Genomic DNA, 27,036 nt, shown 5'->3' on the forward strand with positions numbered 1-27,036 from the left:
TTTTTTTTCTGAGGAATCACCCTAAGTGCCACTTTGATAACCTTTCGTAGTCGACCGCGCTCAAGCAAAATAAACCTCGACCAAACCAGCTGATCACGGTACCAATTCCGTGAAACAAACACATTTCTCTAGTCTTGCTTTTGTATGAGAGCTGACAACATTTATTCAGTCCGCCTCATAAGACTAGAAAGCTTGAGGACTACTAATTTACTAGTTTTTAACTATTGTGCCACCCTCATAAAGACATCACTTAATTACTTACTATGTCGGCACCTTGCTCTATCATTTGAAGTCGAAGTTTATCTCTACTCAGCTAAAATTACATGACATAACTGTTATCATCACACACAGGTGCTTCAGTCCATGGCGCCAACGCTAGTAACTCAGGAAAAAAAATCTTAAAAACAGAAAAAACTTCAAAAATCATGTGAGATTTCGACGGTATTTTCACCTGCGTGGCTTGTTTGCGTGGATGTTTTTGTCACAAGTGTAACGAAAATTTTTTCTTCAGAAGAACGATTAGTTGTTGGCTAACAGTAATCTGTGAGTCACGGGTTCTTCCAGTCCTCTAGCACAGGGATCCAGTTAATTTCTGTCCAATTTTTATAAAAAATGTAATTCAAAATATTTCACAAAGTCAATGATAATGTTAGTAGTAATAATAATAATTATGACAGTGGTTAAATATTTAAATTGCCAAAAAAACAGATCTCTTGTGTTCGCGAAAGACCAAACTTGAAACCCCCTTGAGAGTTTCTCACCATCCAACAAATAACACTTTTGTTTCCTCTGACAAAGACATAAAAGGCAGCACGATCCATCACGATAGATACCCCGCAAGCCATTTTCATTGCACAATAATCAGAAAACCAGCTGTCGTGGGATTGTGTTATGTATTTCTGCTAAGTGACTGCTTACCGTTCTAAGGAGACGTTATAAGTAATGGATCGGTTGAGGAAAAACTTTCCTTTTTCATGCAAGGTATGTCACATGAGTCATAACTTTACAATCTTTCTTTTTTAGGAATTGTTTATTCCTATTCCTATTTTTATCATAACTTTAAGTCTATGGTTATGAAAGCTGAACGAGATTTGACGTTCGATGTATTTTCACATGGTCAAGACTATTGAGTGAAGTTTTGTGACTAATAAGTTTGTTGAACTGAACTGAGTTCCTCAGAGTTTCCTGTGTGTGCTTTGGTACAAGATGAGAATTTCAAGGGTTTTCAACATATCTAGGCTGCGCTATCGAAGGATTTTCACATCTTAACAGGTGTCTTCTGCCCGTAAAACTGTTAACTGAAAGACTGAAACGATCTTTTGTGTGACCTTGAAAAGGAGGGGATTAAAAATTTCATACGGAGTTCGATGTCTTTATCAAATAATTTTTTTTCCAAAATCATGTTACATAACAATTTATGAGAAGTTTTCATTACCCTTATTTTCTCTGAAAAGCTTGAATTCTTCAGAAAGCTTCCTAGCGTGAGCAGAGTACTGCACAGAACAAAAGAAAACATAACGATTGGAAATTATTTCCCTGCGAGAACTGGGCGAACGAACATATAAATAACACTGGTTTTGCAAAATATGATTGAATTGTATCTAGATTCAGTTTACTAGCTCAAAGACAAAGTCTGAAGCAGCGGTAAAGAAGTTATCAAGGAAAGTTTAGGAGGCATGCAGTATAGGAGGATATGTTAATTTTAGTTAAAAGTTTGCACCTTAACTTACGCCAATGTTATTTTCGTCAGCGTGAATGAATTGCTCTAATTTAAAAAATTTAAACACCCTTGTAATGATCTGGTTCATTCACCAATTCTGTACCATCATTTCTGTGGGCGATATGTATCCTGCTGGTATTTAGTGTTTTACTCGTTATTTCATCTTTCAAGTAGTTACTTTTATTCAGGTAAATTGACCAAGCATACTAAGGTGCCAGGTCACAGATTTCTCTTTTGACTTTCACTCTATGCTAAACTAGCGTGGTGACAAGAGTGACGAGGAATCTATTTGAATTGAGGGCTGTAAGTTATTTACGGCCTTTTATCTAACAGCTTTTTTCTGTGAAACTCATTTTTGCGGTCGAGGACAATCCACAAAATTTAAAAGAAAAAGAAATTTTATAGAAAACGTTGGTGAAGGAAACTAATGCTAAATGGATTATGGGACTCTTTCAAAAGATGCCGGCTACCCTAGTGGTAGAATTCAGACACAAAAAAATTACATCCAACATTCATACTTCACATCTGTTGTACCTCGTTTAGTCATGTGGGTAATTAGATAAAATGTGATGAAGAAATATTATGGACATTATTAATAACTTAAACCATGTTTTTATTTTGTCTTTTCCAGGTAACGTTTATTCTATTCGTGGCATCACACTATTTTCTTGCTCCAGCGGTTAACTTCTTGGTCAAAGCAGGTAAAACGTCCGAAGTTCAAAATAGCCCGCAAAAATCAATCCCCCCTTTCTATGTGCATTGGCTTAAAACAATGGATAAGGGGAGAGAAAGGCTAAGAAAATAATACCTCGTTTTAATTATTCCCGTGTTTCTCTTCTTCAGATTCTTATAAAAGATGGACCTTAAATAATAACGACGATGAAATTGAAAAGAAGGGGACCGTAAGATCGAAGCCATCACCAGTAGGATGGGGCGTCTATCTTGATGGATCACCGGACACCTACGTCAAACTAAAAGGTTACAAAGAGCAATGTTTGGGAAAACCTTCGCAATGTGACTTTACCATCGGGTTTCTTATGAAAATTATTCCCCAATCCGGAGTGCAGTTTTACTTTGGGAATAAAGTGGACGGACTTTTGTACGAAGGTGTAAACATATACCAAAATCATAATGGCAGATTACGAGTAGAAGTTTTAGGCAATACTACTTACTGCAAATACGTCATAACGCCACCCCAAGGAGTGTGGTTTTATCTGGGGATTGTTTGGAACAGGGTAGGAACCTTGGGTTTGTATTATGACCCCTTCTCCAGCTTTTCTGACCCTTATTACCACTGTGGAGGTAGAATCGACGGACTGGTAAGGAATGGCACGTACCACCTAGGCAGATACACGTACCCTATTGCGTACTATGACAATTTGGAGATTTGGTACTCCGAACAGTCTCGTGGTGTTTTTGACGAGAGATGGAAAGCAGCATTTGGTAAGTTTGCCACTGTGCGTAAATTGATAATTTACAGAAGTGTCATTACATTTATCCTCTTTCATATTGACAGTATTACAAAACCGCAGAAGTTCAGATTAAAAAGAGTGAAACATAGATTGGTGCAGACGTCTGGCTTGTTAGGTGTACTTATCACATGCTAAAAACTAAGGAGATTAAGAGAATTAAAGTCTAAATTATTAGATAATAATTATACACTTAAAGTATGGTCCCGAAGGAAACATTTAGTTTGTTTTCCCGAGAGTCCTGATGTTTCCTGAGACGAAGTCTAGGGGATCATAAGGACTCAAGGGAAAACAAAACTAACTAGCTTCCCGAGGGACCATACATTAAGTGCTTTGTTATATATTTAGACTTTCCCTCAAACAATCCTATGGTGAAAACATACTGTTGTATTCGGCACGCGGGCAACAACTGCACAATTGCATCCCGGTCCATCCAGAGGTACGTGACCAAGAATTAACCGATCACAGTGCTCGTTTTGTTGAGTGAAAGTCTGGGTATATAACAAATAAGATTATTATTGGAAGAATACCATCATAAAGTTGAGAGAACGAGAACAACTGAAAAAGACATAAAAGGACGACTACGTTATCCCTGAATAAGCAAAAAGAGTGTGAACAAAAGAGTCCTTTGTGATGCTTCAGAAACCTTTTTTTCGGTTATAAGGCCGCGGGTTTGACAATGAAATAATACCTGTCAACCCATTTTTAGCTTATGGCTTACCATTCAGGAAATAAATTTGATTTAGCCTTCTTAGTAATAAATGAATTTCCCTTCCATAGATGTTTTAACGCTGCATAAGAAATCACCCAAACTGCTTACGTTTGCCTTTGTCTTCACAGATGTTAGTGGACAATATACGGTTATACAATTGACCATTATCTTCCCTTACCTGCAATACAAGGCTGGAGACGTTGATCAGGACGAGTTTTCCAACAAAGTAAGAAATGTGACTCAAATGCGCCCATGGCATTCCTTGCTTTTTGTAACAAATCATTCAGTTCCTCAGGTAAATTATTATTTTAACCTTTTTCCTCAGTTGCTCGCTTGTTTTTCAACACAGGTTAAGGAATTATTCATTAACGACGCGCATTTTCGAGACATCAAGGACGTCTCAGTTTCACAAAGGTAACGTCTTTTGTCAAAGCTTCTTTTCATATCCTATTTAGTTTTATAACATCGTTAGGGTACGATAGTCGCCCATTATAGCTTTTAATTTACTTAGTTATCGGTAAATTTAATATTGCTTTTATCTAATGTTGTATTTTCACACTTTTTCGTGTGACGCAGCGATGACAGTAAAACAGCGGTATCATTTACTTTGGAATTTAATCGCACTCAAGACCTTTGGGAATCCATCCTGAATTTACAACTTGCAATGGAAAATGGTACTCTTCTAAGGTCTCCTGGCGTCTTTGATGAGGATTCGTGTCAGAACACTGATGACAGCCATTGTGAGTATGAATTATACACTGGTGGTAGGTCGGGACGCTAACAAGCAAACCAATTGAATAATTTAGAATCTCTCCAGTTTTTTAGCTCAAAAAGATCGTCTTTAAATTAACTGAACTGTATAATGAGTATACAATGGATCACGTTATCACCTTGGTCTGCTTCTTGGCGATTTCTAAGCACAAATGGAAGGAACTTTTTGAGGTCATTCAGACCTCCTCTACTCAATGTAATCCTACGAATTTGAAAAAGCTTCTTTTTCTTGCCGACGTAGGCTATCTTTTATCTAAACAGTATCGAAAGATTTCGAAGAAAATCCTATTATTATAAAAAAAGAAAACACTCGTAGGGTGATGTAAAGAGAACTGCCAAAAAATCATTCATCATCCTGACGCCGCTGGTCAAGGTGACTATGCAATCGCTCCCAAATTTTTCATTCGACTATTCTCCGGGCGAGATCTACAGCACCTCATTCCCATTCTTAGTTGGACTGGAGCGGACTGTGCAAGATGTTTTTGAACATATAGTGAGGACTGAAATTTTCTGGGCGAGTACTTAGTTTTTTAAGTGGAACTGTTTTAACGATTCATTAAAGACGGTGCTTAACTACATTTAACAATGTGTGATAAATCCAAGATGTTTTCTGTTTTGTAGACTCAATCAATCATATGTGAAAAAAGATAACAATAAGACTAAATTCAGCCTATTCTCTGAATTTTCCAGTTTTCTGTGAGATACCTGCAAACTTTGCCATAGCAAGGGTCCATGCATCCGCAGCAGTTATAGTATTGGACCAAGTTTTCCTTGAACCGCACGAAAACTATTTCTTCGGATACAGAGTCCTGTATAAAAATCTGGATAATCCCAACTCAAACTGGGCCATTAAAGAGAATATTCGCCGCTATTTGCCACCAAATCCCGTTGAGCACATAATTTCTTCACTTAAAAGCTATACGAAATACAGCTTTCGTGTCTTTGCGGCATCGTTCAAGTCTGCTGGCCTCATCTCGGAAGCTATTGAATTGAGGACAGACGAGTCAAGTAGGTGGCTTATAATAAAAATAATTAGAGCACAGAAACTATGAAATTTGAGTTGTTGTCCAATATACTGAACTGAATTTTAACTGTGAACTTTTCTTTCAACGAAGTACTTGTCAGGTAAGGGTTCGAAAGAGTTGTTAGCGATATACCTGATAGGGAAACAAAAATTTCCAAGGACAACTTGCTAGCGTTTTTTGGAACAAGTAGACAATCACCGCTTAGGGAAAATTTTGCTCCAGAAAGTATATAATCTTCATCCAGCCATTAGAAAGGAAATATGAAAATAAGCTCATCATCGTGTTTGGAGATTCTAAAGCGCAACCTGACTGTTAGGAAATCATCATCGAATGCACTAAGACTTCAGCCATACACGCCGCCATATTTGAATTTAACTCAAAGTCAGAGCCGAAAAAATCTAACGTTAAAGAATTCGTTCACACACAGCCGCTGCTCAAGGTATCATAAAACAAATCACTACTGATTTTAGTCTACAATACTCATTTTGTGCAGTTTGTATTCATTCAAACAAAGCTCAAAACAATGGGAAAGAGAGAAATGAGACATAGAAGTAGGTTGCTGAGTAGGATTCAGTATAGCGGCGTTCGTAGTCGGATTTTTTCACACAACTGAGTATTGTTTTCGAAAGGTTACGTTACTCTTTTGAGTCTCAAAACGCGTTCGTTTTTATTTTTTCTTGTTCACATTTTTTCATCTCGAATTTTAAGACTTTTGAATCATACTTCTTCTTTACAAAGCAAATATCGTGGGAACATATATAGTGTAACGACATCTATGAGCTTCGAAATTGCCTCAAGGATTGATAGGAATGAAGTATTTTAACCAGGATTTTTGCTTTGAGGTATCTGGGCTTCATTTTGTTGAAGAAAAGTAAAGTGTAAGGTTGTTTGTATCGGGTACTGTCCCCTTCGCATGACTAATGAACACAGTGATTCAGTTGATTTTACTTCAGCATTATCCTTAACCAAATCTTCCCATTTTCATGACGCGTAGCTCCTAGCATTGGTCCAGAAATTGTTGCCAGCCGAAGCACCAGCCCCACTTCAATCTATGTGCAGTGGAACCACACAATTCCAGAAAATAAAGTCAATGGCATTTTGATCGGTTACACAGTCCATTGGGATGACGAACGTTTTGGCCATGGTCACCCTTACAACTCAAAGGGTGTCAAAGATCTTGAGCTTAACGCCACAAATTACACTATAACCTCACTTCACGAATACTGGCCTTATACAATTTCTGTGGCTGGACGAACATCGAAAGGAGCTGGAATACGGACGTTGAGGAAAGTGACAACCATTGACGATGGTAAGAACTTCGCGAAATTTTTCCGAATGTTTTCGTAGTCGTCGGAATCGCTCGGAAAATTGTGTTTTCTGTAGTCCTTGAAATGAAAATATTTGAGAATTTTTTAAACTGAGCACTTTCTTTTAAGAAAATCGGGTTTCTCGTTAAGTGAAATTTCGTGTAACGGTTGACTCCAATAAAAGTTTTATTGGAGCGAGCGACGAGGAAAGGCGATGTCAACAATCACATTGCTAAACATCACCGACTTACGAACCATACTATTGACTGGGACTCTGCGCAATGCCTAACCTACAGCACCAACTACTTTCAACGACTGACCCTGGAAAGCTGGTTTACTAACTTGGAACAGACTTCCCTCAACAGGTGTCAACCACTACCGGCACCATACAAACGACTTATTCACGACATTGACATTACAAACGAACCGAACAGAACGACCTAACTTCACTAACGGATCCAAACGGACCAATCACGACTGACTTACGCCACTTGAGTCTTACAGCCAATAACATCACGGCAAAACTGACCAATAATTGTACACAAACCGGGCTAAGTACATTCGACTGACAACAACCTTTCACTTGACTCTGATGATGACTTCCGCTCAGGTTGTCGAAACGTCAGTCACCACTACCGACAACAGTCCTTCTCAGGACTACACTCACCCGGACGATCAAACTACGCTATTGCATAAAAGTTTTAATCGTAAATTTGAAATACAGGAAAAAACTTCTTAAAGACGTGTTTTTCATGACATCACTTTTTCAGAAACAGATAAATCAATTACTCATTACAGTTTCCATCAACAAAAGCTGAATTTTTTTAACCAGTTTTTGGCCTTTTTCAAAAGTGGTGTCTCGCTTATTTCTAACCATGAACTCACATGATTCAAAAGAATGCCAAAGGTTCCATCGTAGAGAATGAATCGTTTTGGTAAAAAATCCTAACAATCAAACAGTAAATTCTAAGCAATCTTCCGAGAGGCAACTGGATGCTTGGGCAAAGTGCACACCTTCAGTTTTTTTTTTTTTGATAAGAGCTTATGAGAATGTCGTTATATTTTTGCGAGTCTCACCAATGTTAGAGCAAATCCAGCCTTTAATAAACTTGGATAATTTGTGTTTTTATTTCTGGTATTTCTACAGCTCCTTCAGAGGCACCGGACAACATTCAGCTTCACATGGTGAATGCTACTACTTTAAATGCTATTTGGCAAGATGTGCGTTTTATTCACCAAAATGGCATTATTCTGGGTTACCGTGTTCGCTTTCACCATGCAGATGGCGGTCTGCTATTGTGGAACATGACCGTTAGACCAGACGTCCATGATTTCCTTTTCTCTAGTCTTTCGATCTTCCAGAATTATTCGGTACAGATGCAGGCTTACGCCAGAAAAGGTGATGGGCCGTGGAGTAACGAAGTATATCAGTTGACGGATCAATCAAGTAAGTGAAATGGCGGCGTCAGAATTTATCAATACATGGCCTCTCCATGCTATTTTGCTACATTGCCAAAAAATGGGTGATAAGGTGAGATGCCTTGTAAAGGCATGTTCAGGATGAAAATTAACAGTAAAATCGCGTGGAGCTCGAGCTAGCCTGCTCCGACAGTCCAAAAATATTTTTAGCCTCAGCTCGACGAGTTTCATTCCAAGATTTGTAACCTGGACTCGGCTTTGGTGCTAAAGTAATTCAGGAAACAAACTATTTCTTTTCCTTAGTTTTTTGTTTCTCTCTTCATTTTCAGCCCCTATAAATTCTCCTGTCAATCTGACAGCTTACAATGTCAGCTCACGGGAAATTAAAGTTCTTTGGAACTACGATGACAACCCTAGACTGGTTCTTGGCCACCTCCAAGGTTTCACACTTTATTTTCTGGAGGCCAATGCGAGCGATGTTTTCCCGGAAGATGCAAACTTAAAAACATTTGAAACTCGTAACAAAACTCTGCGAAGTAAGATCGCCGAAGAATTGGAAATATACCGGCTATACAATATCACTATAGCAGCTCGGACAGCCAAGGGTACAGGTCCAAAAAGCAATTCATTTGTAGTCCGAACTCATGGTGAAGGTCAGTTAATTGAACTCAAAGTTTTAGCGCTCTTAGTTGGACACTTGACTAACTGAATTCGAGCACTTTCGTATCCTTCCAGTGCTTTCTGCAAGTTTTCCTTGGAGAAGCCACCTCTCTGTATTTATATGCAACCTTAAAAAATATTCACCATTCTAAACATCTTTTTTCTTTTGTGGAGTATTCTTAATTCTCTACTATTTGCTATTTCAGCAACACGATTGATGGTTTCCATTGGTTTTATATAAATAGTGACAAACAAGGTTAAAAAGAAAGTATGGGGAAGTACTCCATTCAGATATAACTGCACCAGAAGTCCTGAAGTATACCTGTAACCCATAATTTCCGAACACTGCCTTATGCTAAGGTCATATGTAACGAGCTTCCTGTATTATGCGGTCTGTTAGCAGAGGGCGAAAAAAAGGTGGCAATATTTAAATCTGTACATCATCAAATGATAAAAAAATCAGTTGTCGTCAAAAGAAAAGAAGTCACATGTCACAAGCCTTCGTACCCCGTAACATCCTTCTTTTTTGTCTCTCACGGTTAGTTCCCGGCGCCTCTCCCCAGGCTCTCACTGCCTTCAACACAAGTATGTTCAGCCTATTTGTACAATGGCAGGAAATAGTGAAGGACAAAAAACATGGAATCATGTTGGGATATAAACTGTTTCTATACGAGTTATCAAAGCAAGGTTAAAAAAATGTGGAAAATCGCACTTACGGGTTGAAAGTATTAGAGGCCAACTTCAAAGGACTCAAGTCTTTCACTAAATACAGGATAGAGGTTTTGGGGTTTAATTATTATGGAAACGGTCCCATTGGGGCAGTGGAGTTGTTCACAGCGGAGAGAGGTAAGAAGACGTCCATTATTCTTCAGTGTAAACAACTACTATTTACCAAACTAATCAACGATCCGACTATGGCTATTCACGTGCATTGGGAAATACCAATATGTATTAAACTGAAAGAGAAGTGAAAGAAAAGACAAACATACCAAAATAGTGACTGGCTGACCCAGTGACCAGGTTAGAGTGCTTGTAACTTTGGCCAGATCACAATGCTGTTTTTCTTAGGGGTTACATGAAGACATTTCTCTCTATTGCTTGCCAGTAACATAAATTTGTTCCCCTGTGATCCTCCCGATTTGTTCTTGATATCCCTTTGTGAAATTCTTTTATTCTTTGGTCTATTCCTCTCGCTTATTTGTTTTGTCTTTCATATTTTTCTTTCACCCGTTCACCTGTTCAGTTGTTTTCTTTTTCGAAAGTTGTTCGTTTTTTTAAACTGATTTTTCTAGACGTGCTCTCCTTCTCAGTTTCCTTTTTGAATTCGTTCCTTCTTTCGTTCATTTGTCGATAGGTTCTTTCGGTCCCATATTTGTTTTAGTCGTTCTTTTGCTCCTCCATTTGTTTATGCGATCTTTCCCATTTGTTCCCGCAGTTCTTCCTTCGTCGTTTGTCGAGAGGATTCCTAATTCCCGCTAAACTATGTCATCTATTTCTTTTAAAAGATATGAAACTTGTTTATGACAATTTGATTTGTTGTTGCAGACGTGATAAGTTGGGACACTTTTCCTGGACAATCTCATCTTAATTTTTGTTTCCTTGCCATCTTTCAAACCAACATTGATAGGATCAGGTCCAGAAGTATATTTGAAAGGAATTTCAGAAGTGTGACTTAAGATCCCTTTTGTATTATCATATTTCTTTTAAGATGTCGATGAGTGCAGTTTCCGTCCAACGCCCTGTCCATATGGAGAAGCTTGCATAAATGGCGAAGAATCCTTCCTCTGTTTGAATACAACTAATGACATAGGTATTGTTGGGCTAACTAATAGGCTTTTCTATCGAAAACCACCAGATAACTGCTATAAAAAACGGACCTATTCTTATTTCTAAGTAAGTATTTGAGCTGTAAAAAATATTGTTTTGATTAGGGATATATTTGCAGCTTTTGATACTTCCTTTTGACATATTTTCGCAGCTGTAGGGGCCACGGTTTTCTTGGTAAATTAACCTTCTATTCTGGCCATTCATGGCACATTTGGTTCGATAAGCCTCTATTTGCTATATTAAGCTAATTCATTTGGGACCAATGAATATACTGAATTAAGGTTAATCACTCGTTCATGCTCCTTTGGTCCGTGAAATCTATGAAGTAATCAATCAAGTATTGCCCTTCCTTTTTGTTATTGTTGTTTTAGATGGTTCCTCATGTGTGTTTGGATCTCGTGTGAAAATACTTAACATAGACAAGAATGTGAACACCACAACAAAGTTGACAAAATTGACCCGATACCTGTTCAACGCAGAAGCGAGGACCAATTGCCACTCGTTGAGCTTTGAGTGGAAAGTTTCTAATGTCACCTCTCGGCCATTTAGTGTCGGAAGAGCGAGTTCCATCACCATTGGCTCGGGTACTGACTTGGACGACATCTCGTCCCTCGGTGTTGGAATTTATTTGGTCGAGTTCACTGCTCATTTTCGAAAGTTTTATTTTCTTGATTATGGCTTCATAGAAGTTCTCCCTTCTGCACATTCATTGCTGGTGGACCAGAAGTATCGAGGGAACACAACTCCAACATAACTCTGGATGGGTCTCCATCTCGTGATTTTGATATTGGTAAAGGATTATATGAAGGCTTGACGTTTGAGTGGTCGTGTAAGGGAGAAGAAGAAATGTTCCATGATGAATCTGATAGTTCTAACCGAACAGTTATCGGGAGAGATGCCGCCAGTAGAGGATGTTTTGGCAATGAGGAGCAAAAACTGAAAGATACTGATAGAATAGTTTTTTTGGACACCAGCTCAATGCAGATAAAGAAATATTACGATATCAAGTTAACAATCAAGAAGAGGGATCTCAGTGGGACCTTTGTGCAACGAGTCGAGATTGTCGATGGAACTCCTCTTTATGCTGAAATAGAGTAAGCGGTACTTAAGTTATTGTTCCCTATATCGATCGTGTTTGTACAGTGTACGTTAAATTCCCCTTGTTAAATGGTCTCAAAACGCTGAGAATTATTTTTTCCATAACAAAAGATTCTGTCGTATAGCATCGTGGGTCTCTTCATTGCAAGTTCAGCTGAGTGTCTAAGATATATTTCGTTCTTGGGAGGTAACATTTGCCACATATACATGTTCATGGATTTGACATTGAGGTTAATTGACATTGACATTGATGTTGCACACACAGAAAAAAGGCAAAAAAAGGTTCTTAAACTAAATATCAACAACACCTTTCACAAATTATCAAAGAAAACTTCTGCTCGTAACTAAGTTATAACTACTACCACAGTTGAAACTTAATTTTTTTGCTTTGATGTTGCACACGCAAAGAAAAATTCAAGTGTCGTGAAGGCAAAAAGGAACCTTATTATGCTCTTAACACTAGCCAGAACTTATGGTAAAGACCGAACCATTCATAAAGAGATTGTTTATCAGCACTATCAGACCAACTCAGTCACGTTCAAAATTTGATTAGTTATTCTGAGAAATGAATTTTACTAAAATTTTGGGAGACGTTCTCAAGCCTTGTCAGGTTTGAATTGATATCTGGCCAGTCGCTTTCGAATTATGAGAATGACCTACATTATTGGCCTATAACATCTTGGATTTCAGGAGACTTTTTTCATATTCATTTTGTAGTTGTCTCATGAATTGTGGATTGGAGGTCCTACCAAATGTCAAAGCTACCTTTGTGGCAAACTGCACAAATTCTCCTTGTTACACAAAAAGTGCTCGGTTGAGCTATCATTGGAGATTATTCCAAGAGACCAATGAGGCATGGTCAGAACTTCACCAAATGCAAGAAATCAGAGGAACTAGAGCGAATTCGAATTTTTTCACTATCAATCCCGATGCAATTATTCCAGGCAGAAAGTATCGTCTGACTATTGATGTAGAAAATATGAATGATGGTTCCTCTAAAGGCTTTTCTGCGTGGCTTTTTAATAGCAGCACCATTCCTTTTGGTGGGTCTTGCACGGCTAGCAAATCATCCGGAATGGCTATTCAAACCGTCTTCACTCTTAAATGCGCTAACTGGAACGATCCAAACACACCACTTCTTTATGAATTTCTGGTAACCTTGGCGGAAGGACTCAGTGCCATTTTGTCTTATAGTTATTCCACTGCTACAGAGATAGTGCTACCTCCCGGTGAATTCGCGAAAAACTATTCCTTAAAAATCGAAGCGGTAGTTACAAGCTCCATTGGTTCTAGTTCTAGCACTTCTTTAACGACCCAGGTGAGCCGTGAATTTTATTGGAGGCAAGTATAGACACAAGTATGTTTTTTTGATAAAAGTTTACAGTTATGAAAATCTATTGGGTCATGGGGAAAACTCTGTCATATCACCCAAACTCTCCGCTGAAAGATACTCCCTGATATTCTTTTTTCAACTTCCAGGTTTTTCCTTGGCCTATAATGAGTACAAAAAACGCGTCAGGCGAAATACTCCATCTTTTGGAAAAGGACTTTGTCGTCCATAGTGGTAGAGGAGATGTTACACGGGCTACCCAGTCGGCCATTGCTGTTTTAAAATCCTTAGAGCTACAGAAAGACGGAGTTATCAATATAGAAGAGAGACGCCAGGTAGCGAATTGGTGACAAGTTTAGTTAAGAAAGTTTAGGAAAACAGAAACGGGTATTCTTTGTTTCACAGTAATATCGCTGTTTATAAGAACAACGCCATAACAGCAAAATTATTTGAATGAAAGTTAAAGATTGCTTTCGTTCTCAAACTTTCTTATTGTTTGTACTCGTCTAGATAGATACGTATGCCTTTTCGTTCGAGACTAGATTACGTGATAAGATACCTTTTTCACCATTCTCCATTACTAGATGATGTAAGATGATGTAAGAAGCTCCTAGTGTGCCAGTCACTGAATAATAAGAATAGTTTGCTAGATGCATCATTAACAAAAGATATTGTCGCTAAATCTAGGAAAAACGTAGTGATGTCCACTAAAAGGAAGACAATATTTAACTAGGTAATCTCCAGCTGAAAGACTCCAAAATAGGCGGGCTAAAATTACTGGTGCACTCTTTCTTCTATTGGTCGTGGGTCAAAATAATATGCTTGTCGAACTAAAAGGGTTTCAGAATAAATACATTAATTGGCTGTCACTTTGGACACAATATACTGAACGTAATGATAGGGTTCTAGTGCGACAGTGTTCCTCTGTGCTGCATATCGGGTATTTCCTATTTGTTACATCCACTTGGTATGATGTGTGCACGACTCACTTCATGAGCACTCGGTATGAATAAAGTTCTTCTTTTCTAGATCAAAAGCCTCATCGTAAAGACCTTGAGCAAGATAGATATCGGAGACCTGAGGAAGCTCATTCAACTCTCTTCTGTTATATCTCTTACGATGAATGATCCAGCAGAGATCACAGCGGATACTATGGTTAGTCTTTCATCTTAGTCCTATTTTCACGATTGTAATGTTGATGCAATGTTTTCCATTCTTCCATGTTGCCCCTTCGCAGCTTTAGCTGACAATTCATTCATATGCCACCCTTATTGTACTAAGGGCCTTAAAAATGCACTGAACATTATAATGTCCTGAGTTTTAGAGGTAACTCATTTCCTAAAGATAGAAAAGCCGCCGTACACTCCAATTTCTTTTAACCGGCTAGAATTGATGATCACGTCAACTAAGAGAAGGGACGTTACGGAACAGAATTCCCTTCTGTAGACAGTGTTCTAGGCACCTGGTTTCTCTGAAACAATATTCCAAGAAACTTGCGTGTCATTTGAATTTTTCTATGTGAGGAACGAGTTGACACTGCATGGAACCTGACTCGGAGATATGTGGAAATAATTTAGTTGCTATTTGAGAAGGCTTAAGTGAGCCTCTATGTGCTTGGTCGACTATCATTTTTAGGCAGTCATAGCGAAAAAACAGTCTATTTTACCACATGAAGCTTTTGACATTGCCGTTTCCTGCGGAATGCAGGGGGAATGTTAGTTATAGGCCCAGAGTTTGGCCAAACTTAAAGGGTTTCGATTACCTTGGGGCTGGGGGGAGCTCAGCTTTTTCATTGCTCCTTCGCTCTTTAATCGACGAATGAAGTTAAAATTCACTTTTTCTATTATTCGGGCCTAATGTGCCTTTGAGCTTGGTTGCCAAGACTTAAAAACGGATGAAGACCCAGTGGACCTTGTTACAATTGAGCTAAGAAGCTAGTCAGAATGATAACAGAGTTAATGCACATTATAAAAACAACAAGGTTTGCAGCACACAGCTGTCAAATGATATCTCCTGGGTACGCCCTATATCCTAAACCCAAGCCTTTCTCTCGATCGGCAGGAACTTATAATGGAGATGGTGCAGAAGATGACAAAGTTATTTGACGATATCAGTGCGAGAGGGTACACATTTGATGTGCCTTATTCTCGCATAGCCGAGAAGAATCTGGTTTACTCCATAGGAAAACAGCTTCAAGTTTTATCTAGTGACAATGGTGTTATAGATGGCTCTAGTTCCCTAAACATAACTGTAAGTATTAACAAGCACCCGTTCTTTTCTCAATAGCGTTTTAGTCTCTGGCTGAGGAAATGTTGCGTAAATTTCTTTACAACTTCTTCAACATGGACATGGAACTCTTTGTGCTTTCTCCTATCCTTATCCCTATTTGTTTATCCTCCTTAATAGCCCCTAAGGAAGAAAGATTTGAGGGTTATCTTTGTAAAACCTGATCAAGGCTTTCGGTTAAAGGAGGCAAACGAAAAAACCGGCGAGAGAATTTGTGAATCTCTGCGAGACGGTTCTTTTTTCTTTCCCTCGACGAACACATTTTTCTTTCGCGCTATTTTTGCGATCAACTCCTCTTACTCAGAGGATACAGGCGATGTGTTGTGGTTTCACTAACCAGACCCAAATGAATAATAAATAATCAGGGCTAAAAACTGAATGTATAGATGGTGAAACTTTCAGTCACGGTCCATTTGAGAGAAAGACTGTTTTACTGAATGTTTTTCTTGAACGATAATTAATTTACATTCTGCCTGTCCTTTCATTCGTTCGTATGTATTCGAGGTTGAAGGGTTCAAAAGCGAGAAAAACCAAACCATTCTGGTATACTTGTAACTCCACTCCTTTAGTTCTGTGAGATTAAGGTTAATTAAAACCTCCACAACCCTTCCAGTTGGTTACAGCTCCGTTAATGTTTGGTTTTTCAATATAGGCTTCTATGGAAATTATGCATAGAATGTTGCAGACTGTGGTGAAGAGAAAAGTTGTCGGAGAGGACCCAACTGTAATAAAAACGGAACCTTTGGAGGTTCTTGTCGCAAGACGTCATCCAGAACATGTGGCAGGTTCTGTACTTACCTTAGAAACGTGTCACATTCAGTTCCCTGAGTCACAAAATATGAGAGACATGCTTGCTGACACTGGGGAGTACGTTGACATAGAGGTATGGTTATGTTTATCATATTTGGTTTGCGATCTGAAATCTGACTCTAAAAGGTAATAGTAGGATGAGCCATTTGCAAAGCTTATTAACAGATAGAAGAGGAGCTTGCATTCGATCCATTCGACGTGCTCAAAAATTAAAGTGCAGCTTGGAATTTTTTTGAGATTTGTATGGCTATGCTTTGTGTGCGTTCTGTGGGAAATAATAGTTCGCTGATGCGAAAAACTCAGGCTAAAGGCAACATTGATCATTTTTCCGCCTCAGGTAATTTCGTCGAAAGTCAACTATTATAACAGGAGTACCACCTCGTCATTCATCACATCATATATTGTTAAGGTTGATTTAAGAAGAGAGTCTGGCGAAGTCCTTAATGTGCGGAACCTTACCACCGACATACAACTAGGAATAGAACTCCTCAACGGCAATGGAAATTCACCTGAAAATGACTCTGTCTTTGATCATGAAAACAAATTCTTTATCAAGTCAGGAAACATCAAATATCACAAAATTGAAGTGAATCGCGAACGAACCTCATACCTCATAACAATGGAGTCTTCGGGGAGTTTCGACGTTTTGGTGAAATACGATAGCAAGCCAACAACGAATGATTTTGATGCGAATTTCACTGTCCCAGACTACTCTTCATGCACGAGAAACTTTAGAATCGATGGGGATGATGAAGAGTATAACTGCAGCCGTCATCCAAATCAACTGCTTTTGACAAATGCAGTAATACAAAAACCTGGAGTTTATTTTGTAGGGATCCTTTATACCCAACACTCTTCCCCTGGTAGCAATTCCCATCGTATGCGGAGGTCTTGTTTTAGCACCAACAGGCAAAAACGGTCATGTGTCGAGACAAAAGACCCTCCGCCCCCTCTGGGAGTTTTATCAGCTTATGATCCGCGAGTTGGCGTGAACTACACACTTGTCTCTGATGAACTCAGCTGCCGATTTTGGTCACATAAAGAACAGAAATGGCTAACGGAGGGCTGCAAGGTATGCTGCTTAAATTTATTTCAGATAAAGAGGCTTGCGGTGTGATTAAATTTAGATTGGCCCAACAATGATGCCGAGCATTAAACATTTAGAAAAATTCATCAACGTTTTATTCGTGAAAACTTTGGAAAAAGTATGCCGAGGACAAATGAATCTAACTCTCACGCTACTCTCAGTCCTAATTTTCTTCGGTAGTTTGGTATTCGGTTGGTGCTGAGGTGCAACATGGTAAAGTGTTTTTCAAAAATGTCCCACCCAAATAAGATTAGAGAGACTCAACCAAACTTATGTACACTTGAAATTACTAAATTGTTTTGATCAGAGTCAAGCGAGTTAAATGTTTATGCAAAGGTCGCAATTGGTTGCACTGTGGCAATGGAATGCTTTATAATTGATTAGAATTTCTGATACCAATCATAAAACGTAGTAAAGAAAAAAAGAAGCAATTTTGGATTACTCTATACTCTCAACCGATGACCCTCTGATGTCTTTGTTAAAGTAACCATAATCACTAAAATTGTTATTCCTTCACGCCCCAGGTCGGACCTCTTTCCAATAAGCATCGTCTTCGTTGCCTCTGTAACCACCTTACATCGTTCGGTGGAGGCCTTTTAGTAGCACCCAACCCAATTGACATGGATACCGTTTTTAAAGAGCTCAGCCGCCTTGACGAAACTGATAACTTTAGCGTCCTGCTTGCGATCATTCTTACGTTCATGTTGTATTGTATCGCCTTCGTCTTCGCCAAGAGGGCGGATAGAAGAGATCTCGCTAAGGTAAGGATTTAATCAGTAGCTTTTTCTTCAAAATCCTCCCCTTTTTTACAGAATTTCAACACCTTAAGATAGGAGACAACCACAATTTCCCATTTGCACTAAAACTTCATTCGAATCTCGGTCTCAAAGTCAAACTTTAAGCTCTGCTAATTGGGGAGACAATATGTAGGTAAGAAACAGACCTATTTATACAACTACAACTCAAAAAGAGAAGACCTGAATATGGATATAACTTTTATGACTCGATCTGCAATTAAAAATCTATGGGATTGTGAAAACTTGATAATTAGATTCTAGAAGAGGAATTAATGAGTGGCTGAAACTTAAACTAACTGGCAAGCTCCTTAAGGTCCTATTTTCTAATGTTCTTCTTGATACTACTCAAGGTTGGTGGGGACGTTGTCTCTCCTTATGTCTAAACGAATTTGCAGAGATTTTGCCAAGCAATGTTAGCAAAGAAGATTTCTTTTGAGGAGAAAAAAATAATTTTCGCTGCATAGAACTTCATGAAAAGGCTGTGCAAGCCGATCTGTCCTTCCTACCGACGAGAAACTAATACCCTCCTGCTTCACTAAATTGATTGTTGTCTATTAGAGTTAAATTGTTGATGCTCTTTGATAGTGCACTGTCAAATTAAGTAGTACAGTAAAGCAACACTGACAGGAGTTAGCCTACGATTGGAGATAAGATAAGAAAAGATAAGAATTACTTTAATGGTAGATGGTATGGGAATCATCTATTTCTAACTCACGTGAATATAGATTGTTCTCCACTTCCCAAAAAACTTTGAGACAGCAGGTACATTTGTAGTCGGGCAGTGTTATTGTGTTCAAGAGGAAAATAAGACTTTACCAATCCATTCTTTCTTTTTTTAGCATGGGTCCAGGATTCTGTTGGAAACAGAGGAGTCCCCTCTCGTCCACCAATATGAGCTCACAATCAGTACAGGTGTGTGGTCAGATAGTGGTACAACAGCCGAAGTTACCATGGTGTTTTACGGTAGCCATGGCAACAGTAGACCAATTACTGTGCGTGGGGATCTTCATCCTTCTCGGTTGCTACTTTCCCGCGGTAGTGTCAACAAGTATCTTGTCTCACTTCCGGGATCCCTTGGAACATTAAGCCACGCTTATGTTTGGCATGACAATTCCGGAGAAAGTCCTTCTTGGTTCCTGGACTACATTGTTGTTAAAGAACAAGAAACGAGTCAAAAATGGAAATTTTTATGCAATCAGTGGTTTTCTCCCGATAAGGACAATGGAAAAATTGCTAGAAAGTTGTTGGTCGAAACCACTAACTCATTTCCTGAATTTCAAGAGGCATTTCGCGCACGCCTGTCTGGTACGCTGTATGAAAAACATTTATGGATGTCTTTAGTTACTAAACGGCCGGGAAATTCATTTACACGCACTCAACGCGTCACGTGTTGTTTGTCCGTCATATTCAACGCCATGCTGGCCAATGCAATGTTTTTTAACTTGGGCGGTGAACCAACGGAGAGTACAATCAAACTTGGTCCATTAAAGATTTCGATGAAGCAAGTCATAATAACGATTCAAAGCTGCTTGATAATAGCTCCCATCAATTTCCTCATTGTTGCCCTATTCAAAAACTCCAGGTCAAAACTCGACAAGTACTGTTGCAATCAGTCTAGTGAAAAGGAAGATCAAGATTCCGTGGAAGTGGATGACGATGGAAACAAGCCCCTGCACCATATTTTTCTTTACGTTGCTTGGTTTCTTTCTTTGGCCACTGCCATAACCTCTGCCACAGTCGTGTTCTTCTACAGTCTTATGTGGGGTAAAGAGACGGCTGATAATTGGCTTTCATCAATCCTGATGTCCATAACAATGGACATCCTTGCGGTTCAACCTGTGCGTCTTGTTATGCTAGCCGCTGCCGCCGCCATGATAATAACCAAAGCAAATAGAACAAAAGGGAAGCTCTCGTCTAAGAAAAGGTAGCCGTAGAATCCCCAATATACCAATAAACCTCTATACGCGCCTTGTCTCTACCATAAGAGCCTGGTATAATGCTATCAGTGTAAGCTTTTCTTGTACAAAAATGAACTTGGGTTCATTTAAAGCGAAATAGCAGTACGACTACAAAGCTGTCGTTTCCAATACAAGGACACTGAATTCTTGCACAATCAAGAGCAGAACTAAGACAATGCTCACTTACTTTGATAAATTTTTCGCGTCTTTTAAGCCGTTGATCCATTGGTTCATGCTCAAATTTAATTTGTTGTGATTTGCTCATACTAGTTTTTCTCTCAATCTGGTTTCAGGCCAACACGATCGAAAACCCTTCTTCCTTGATCTTTGAAAAATATTATACTTAGGGATCATCAAAAATTTCTAACTTATCATTATATTGCAGTTGCATGGCCGTGGAGGACGATGAACCACCTGACATTTTTAGGGGAGCCTTACCAGATGCCATGCAACTGGAATGTTACAAAAAGGACAGAGTCAACGAGAAGAAAACCATGTCAGCATTCAAATCTTTGATTTCCTTTGTTTCATTTTTGTTGATACTTGGTATTGTGTGTTATGGAAACCAAGATTATCACCAATATCTGATAGGTAGAGAAGTCAAGGCCCTTTTACCTCGAAGTGAAAAGGCAAGTTATTCTTACAATTATGATTTGACATATTTTAATCATATAAGATTATATTCATATCTATAACGGAATTTACAGTTTTCATGCGACAGAGCTTAAATTTTTGAAACACTCTATGGAGCACATTAATTCCTGAGGCCTAAATTTCAAATTCATCTGAAAGTATCACGTAGAAATCGTTGTCAAGAAAAGACACTGACTACGAAACATGAAAAATATTTTGCATCGCAGAAAATAGTTTTGTTGGGTACTTCTGTTATTCTTCTGTTATTAAATAAGGAACTCAGCAATCTTATGATCCTAGTTCCCTCGCAACTGATTTAGTTAAGAACCTCTGTGATCTGTGGGACCGTCTATCAAAAAAATGACGCGTTTAGATAAGAAGGATCTTGTAATTATGATAAGCAATTGTGAATTTGCGTTTAGGTAGTGGAAGTTTTAAATGCCATATATATATATATATATATATATGTTATTCACCAGACGAGAGGTCCGTATTGGGAAACAAAAACTGTGCCCGAGGTCTTGGATACGGCCTCGGGCGGTACACGAGACAGAGGGCACAGTTTTTCACAATACGGACCGATCGTGGCTGGTGAATAACATTTTTATTTTTTTTTTAAACCTAACAAATGGCTCTGAAAAGAACCTGAATGATAAAGGGCTGTAATTACGGCAAGATTCTCCATAAACGGAACAATTTATGAGCGAGTAGATTGTAGAGAAAACAAGGGCAATGCAGATGAAAGAGAGAGGTTTCATCAAAACATATTTATTTGCGTAATGGTATTTAAAGGTGATTTAAAAGGCTTCCAAGAAAACTTCGAAACATTTTTTCGGATACCGCGCGCTGTGAGGGGGCCGGATGAGGAGAATACTGCCCGCTCTCGGAAACAATCAGATTGCAAGATTTGTAAAATACCGCCCGCTCACGAACTGAGAAAAAAATAAGGTAATATATTCACAGTTTACCAGTTTACAGTTACATGTTAATCAATAACACTTTATGGGGGGGGATTATTTTTAGGTACATGAGGCGTTGGGATTGTGGACGTGGTTGATTAACATTTATGCTCCTGCTATGTACACATCCCATTGGTACAACGGCGATAAGGACAGCAACGAGATGTACATCAGTGACAAGAGCTCTGTTTTGATTGGCATGCCAAGGATCAGACAACTGAGGATCGTAAGAGGTAAGCGTGGTGTAAAATATTATTTTTCCACTGCCCCACGTTACTTTCCACTGCTCATTTGTCAATCAAGCCAGCTATTTCAAGGACAACGAGTTACAGTTTTGGTTTTGTTCGTGTTCTTCTAGTTTTTTTTTAACTTTGGTAGTTTAGTTTTGTTACTCAGTTAGCTTTCCACACATCTTTTCATTTATCGATGTTTTTTGTGCCTAGGCTTCGGCACCAAAGTGTATAGGGCTATAAGCTTTCCTTTCCAGGATAAATATCACATGGCAATGGTGATATTAAAACAAGGCACCTTCTTTCTGCTAAGGGCCCTACATTTGAAAAATAGAAAATAACGTAGAGGAAGCCGAAGTGCTGGAAATTTGGGGTTGGGATCTACGTTGTTACTTCTTAGTTTTTCGAAGGGTTCAACCCTAGGATCTAAGTTTGTTTTCAACGAAAATTTGCCCTTAATATCCTCATTAAAAATAACAATATCAAGGCCCTCAAAAATATGCGCTCTTTCACGGGTTCAACGATCGTTTTTCAGGTTATTGAAAGGAGGATTTCGATCCATGTTTTTTTTTGTTATTGCTCTTAGATAATTATTGCGGTCATTAGCGGCAGCAAAAAATAAAATCGCAGATTCCGTTTGGTCAACGTCAGCATGTTATTGAAAGGCGCATGAAAGTAACTCAGGCAAGTTTGGATTGCTCTGATACAAAATTTGGGGCTTTAAGAGGAACATGTTTGTCAAAACCCGTGATGAGGATTATTTTTTGCATTTGCTCTCCTATAAGCGTTGAATTAACTTCTGTTTGTGCTTAATGTAGTAACCTTGGTGCATGTTTTGATCGACAGTCTCTTGTCCAAAGATACTCGTGGAAATCTATAACGTTACTGAAGTTTGCTATCCTAACTATGCCATTTGCTGCGAAGATAAAACACCAATGTACCTCCCGAAATGGAAACTTCCCCCAACTAACGTTTCACGTTCTTCGTTCGATATATTATGTCCAAAGCCTTGGCGGTATCATACCTCAGAAGAAATAAATAATTTACCGAAAGTAACCCCTCGAGGAACGTATGGAGGAGGTGGTTATGTTGCCGATCTAGGCTACGACTTGCAAACAGCAAGAAACGTTATGAAGAACTTAAATGAGAACAGCTGGATCGATCGGCGAACTCGAGCTGTCGTCTTGGAATTTAACATTTTCAACAGTAACATGAACATCCTCGTGGTCGCACAGTAGTTCTTCGAATTCCTGCCAACAGGTGGTGTTTTCAAGTACGTAAGTGTGCAAATGTTGAACTTGTATGGAACAGAGACTGGTTTAGTGCAGCTTGTCTTACTATGTCGTCTTCTTCTCCTGATCATGATCATTGCCTTCAGTGTAGTACAAGTGGTCAAAATGTACCGTCAAAGAAAGTCATACCTCAAAAAAATTTGGAACTGGCTTATTCTTGCTCTCATCATTACTTCTATGACATCTGTAGTTCTTCACATCATTCGAGAGAAGGCCATGGAAGACATCATAAAGGAACTCCAGAAGAACATTTATGCCATGGTCGGCTTCCACAAACCTTTACGTTTGATGCACTTTGAAACTGCCGCTCTGTCCATCGTCATCTTTCTGGCGACAGTTAAGCTGCTGAGACTCCTACGCTTTAGCAAGCAAACAGTATTTCTGTCGATAACAGTTCGATTTGCTGGAAAATATCTGTTGTCCTTCTCGTTCGTTTTCATTATCATTTTCTGTTCGTTTGCCATGTCTGGTATGATGGCATTTGGATCTGTTGTGGAGTCCTATTCCGGTTTCCCCCGTGCTTGTGTGGCTCAGTTTGAATTCCTACTCGGAAAGGCTATGCCTACTTTTCAAATGGCAAAAGTAAACCCTTTTCTTTCCTTTTTGTTTTCCAGCCTTTACATTTGCTCTATGACTGTCTTTTTCCTCAATCTTATCATCGTCATTTTGAACTGCGCTTTGGAGGAGGTTAAGGATAATTTAGATTCTGTGGCAGATGAGCTCGACTTGGCCGAATTTATGATTAGTTATTTATTTCGAAGCATTTCTAATTTATTTGGCTGGGAAAAACCCAAGAAACTTTACTGCGAAAGAACGACCTTTGAAGATGGGTGCGCCTATGTTAAGAAATGTCTTACAGAGATCGATCATAGACTGTTGGTATTGTCAGAGGACACCTTTCCAACAGAACTTTTGCAGAAAGTTCGAATGGTGTATACATCTCCTTGCCAAACACAGTCTAAGTTGGTTAACAGTGAACCAGGTTCTGACAGCAAAACACCGTCCTCTCACCAAGAAGATGGAGGAATTATGAGACAAGAAGAAACTCTTGACAATCCCGAGAGAGAAGTTGTAGTGGAAGAGGACGGCATTCCTTCGAAATTCACAATGAAAGAAATGATACAGGATTGCAAACAAATGGTAAATCGACCGACCACGCCTTCGCAGATATATTTAGAAACTAAATACGAACAGACGCCTTTTAAATGTGCGAACACCTGTTGAACTTAACAAAAAATCTCTGCGAAAATTATCTGGATCATGTTAATATATATAAATTCAGTGTCATTTAGTTTTGACAGTAATGTTCTTTTGAAGCAGGAGAGCGACTTGCCTCTCCATTCCAAGTAAAACAAAAATCAAGTTAATTTTACGACTGAAATTAGTGCTTTTTGTTGGAAGCAGCTGAAATTATGATTGTTTTAGCTCCAGTGCAATTCTCTCCTCAGTGATACAGTGAGTAGGTGTCATTTTCATAGTTTTGGGGTGGTTCTAAGGGCATCAATTGATTTTTATCGGCTTTTAATTAGTTGAAAAGAAAAATTATTGTATTTATGATGTAGCAGCTTCGGCACGAACGAGAGGCACGAGGCGCAGAGAGAAAATAGAACGTGTAATAGCAGACGGAAAGATTATCCTTCTACCATCACTCGAAAACAAGTACGGACACAGGTAGCCCATCCTCGATGAACGAGTTCAACTGTGCCAAATTGTTACAGCCTGCATTGCTGGCGGTTTTGTATGCGCTTTGAAGCGTCAAGTGGCGGAGCCATTGAAAAGAGTGGCGAGGCCGAGCCGGAGAGGTTTGTCATCAGTTAATTCAGAAAGAGAAAGCGGTTTCTCCCTAATGTAACACAGCAAATAAAGGTTGACCAACTAAATAACCAATCATCGTATTTTTTGGCAGATAATGGAGTTACGCTATTGGTGGGAACATGATAACGAGAAAAACAAGAATAAATAATTTGAATGAAAAGCCTTCGTTGATACTGTGGGGTAGAGTGCGATTCAAAAGTTACGTATTTGTTCTAAAGTTTACGTCCTTGTCATATTTTTTTATGTCGCGAGGGTGTTCCCGGAATCTGTCACCTAGTCGTCTTCCTGTTTCACCAATGTATAACTTTTTTGCAAAAGGTGCAAGTTACATAGTAAGTGATATTGGGAGATTTGCACGCGAAGTGATTAGTAATCTTAATGAATCCCCAAGGTCGTCTCCTCTACGTTATGAATGAAAAGATAGGTTTTGCATCGCGCGCGAGCGTAGTTGAAAGATCCAGAAAAAAAATAGCCGTCACTACATTTTCTGCAGTTTCTCAGACTTGGACATTTATGGAGTGATGAGTCTGACTTTTCCGTCGAATCAAACGCAGTCAGCACTACAAACGACACAAAAGGAAAATACCGACCTCATACTATATTCACTCTCACGTTTCACCCTCACAAACACACAGTTAAAATCTATCATTCGTTAAAACTTTAAACAACTTCAAAACGAGTCAAAGACTAGTATTATATTTTCGCCATCCCCAGTGATTTCATTCAAACGCGAAAAAAAACATAGGCAACTTTTTGGTCAGAAGTTCAGTAAAAACTAATGACTAACCTGGAACTTTTGCTTTTGAAAATACCAAGTTGCCTTGTTATACTCTCCCACCGACGCAGCACCCCTTTTATTCAAATAACATAGCAGGTTGACGTCCAAAAGGGAAAAGGTAAAGAAAAAGATCAGGGAACCAGCATGCATAAGAAAGAAAAGGAAATTCGCAACACGAATTCAGTCTTCTAGCTATTAAGTCTACGGAGCTTTTTCTTCATTCACAGACATATTTCATCTGAGGTATTTCCAGTGGAGAGAAATATTTCCAAATCGTTTGGTCGGAAATAGGTTATGTACTTAGGTGTACTGAAATGACCTTTGACCAATAGAGTGTCAATCAAAAGGAAGTTTTTATTGTAGCCCGTGGAGATGTGGTACGTAAAATGTTTTAAAAAGAAGAAACACTTCCTTTCGTCTCCACTTGTATGGAAATTTCTTATAAAGCAAACACCACCGAAAGCATTAAGGTGATTCCTCAATATTGTATTGTACTTAAAAATCACGTTATCAGGTGAACAAGCGCGCATTGCAAGAACACGGTATTGTTTTTCAAGCAATAGACCAGACAAAGAGGTGCGATGGTCTTTAGGTCATAAACGAGCACGATAGCCTATATTTTTTATTGCATAAATTTTTGTGTACAAATTATCCCCTTTAGATTGGAGAAATTTAAAAAAAAAATTAATTGAAGGTTAAAAAAAAAGCGCAGCTAAAAGCGTTCGGTAAGCCTGTAACTCGAAGATGCAATTTACAACCTTGAAAGCAAGGACTCGAGGAACGTCGTCAAAATTAGGTGATTTTTCTGTAGATTATTTACCAAATTGTTCCATACGCTCCAGACTTTCTAACCATCAATTTTTTTTAAATTGTTACTTTAAAAAACCCTTGCTTCCAGCAACCGCGAAATGTTCCATGAACCGATGAAACTGAGTTCGTGATTAGTGCCAATTTATGCATAAATGAGGAACATTTGGCCTGTGGTATCTCTTAGACAAGCAAATGTTTTCGCACCGTGATCAGCTGGTTTCTTCGTGGTTTATTTTCCTTGAG

General features: G+C 38.8%; 2 protein-coding genes across 2 annotated transcripts; both read left to right on the forward strand.

The window, feature by feature from the left end:
- Positions 1-942: 942 nt before the first annotated feature.
- On the forward strand, positions 943-6,246 carry LOC149042607 (uncharacterized). The gene is made up of 8 exons (XM_089213620.1): positions 943-981; positions 2,352-2,421; positions 2,564-3,163; positions 4,030-4,127; positions 4,251-4,315; positions 4,478-4,641; positions 5,363-5,680; positions 6,191-6,246. The coding sequence occupies exons 1-8, from the start codon at positions 943-945 to the stop codon at positions 6,244-6,246; spliced, it is 1,410 nt and encodes a 469-aa protein (XP_089069746.1).
- A 9,162-nt stretch (positions 6,247-15,408) lies between these two features.
- LOC113668358 (polycystin-1-like protein 2) lies at positions 15,409-25,365 on the forward strand. Its single transcript, XM_089213621.1, has 8 exons — positions 15,409-15,588; positions 16,277-16,507; positions 16,772-17,506; positions 18,046-18,282; positions 19,158-20,242; positions 20,662-20,905; positions 21,933-22,101; positions 22,945-25,365. Exons 1-8 carry the CDS (start codon positions 15,409-15,411, stop codon positions 23,334-23,336), a joined length of 3,273 nt encoding a protein of 1,090 aa, XP_089069747.1. The 3' UTR covers positions 23,337-25,365.
- The last annotated feature ends 1,671 nt before the right edge of the window (positions 25,366-27,036 follow it).

The sequence above is a fragment of the Pocillopora damicornis genome, chromosome 7 (assembly GCF_964200805.1).
Source record: "Pocillopora damicornis chromosome 7, jaPocDami1.2, whole genome shotgun sequence".
NCBI classification, from domain to species: domain Eukaryota; kingdom Metazoa; phylum Cnidaria; class Anthozoa; order Scleractinia; family Pocilloporidae; genus Pocillopora; species Pocillopora damicornis.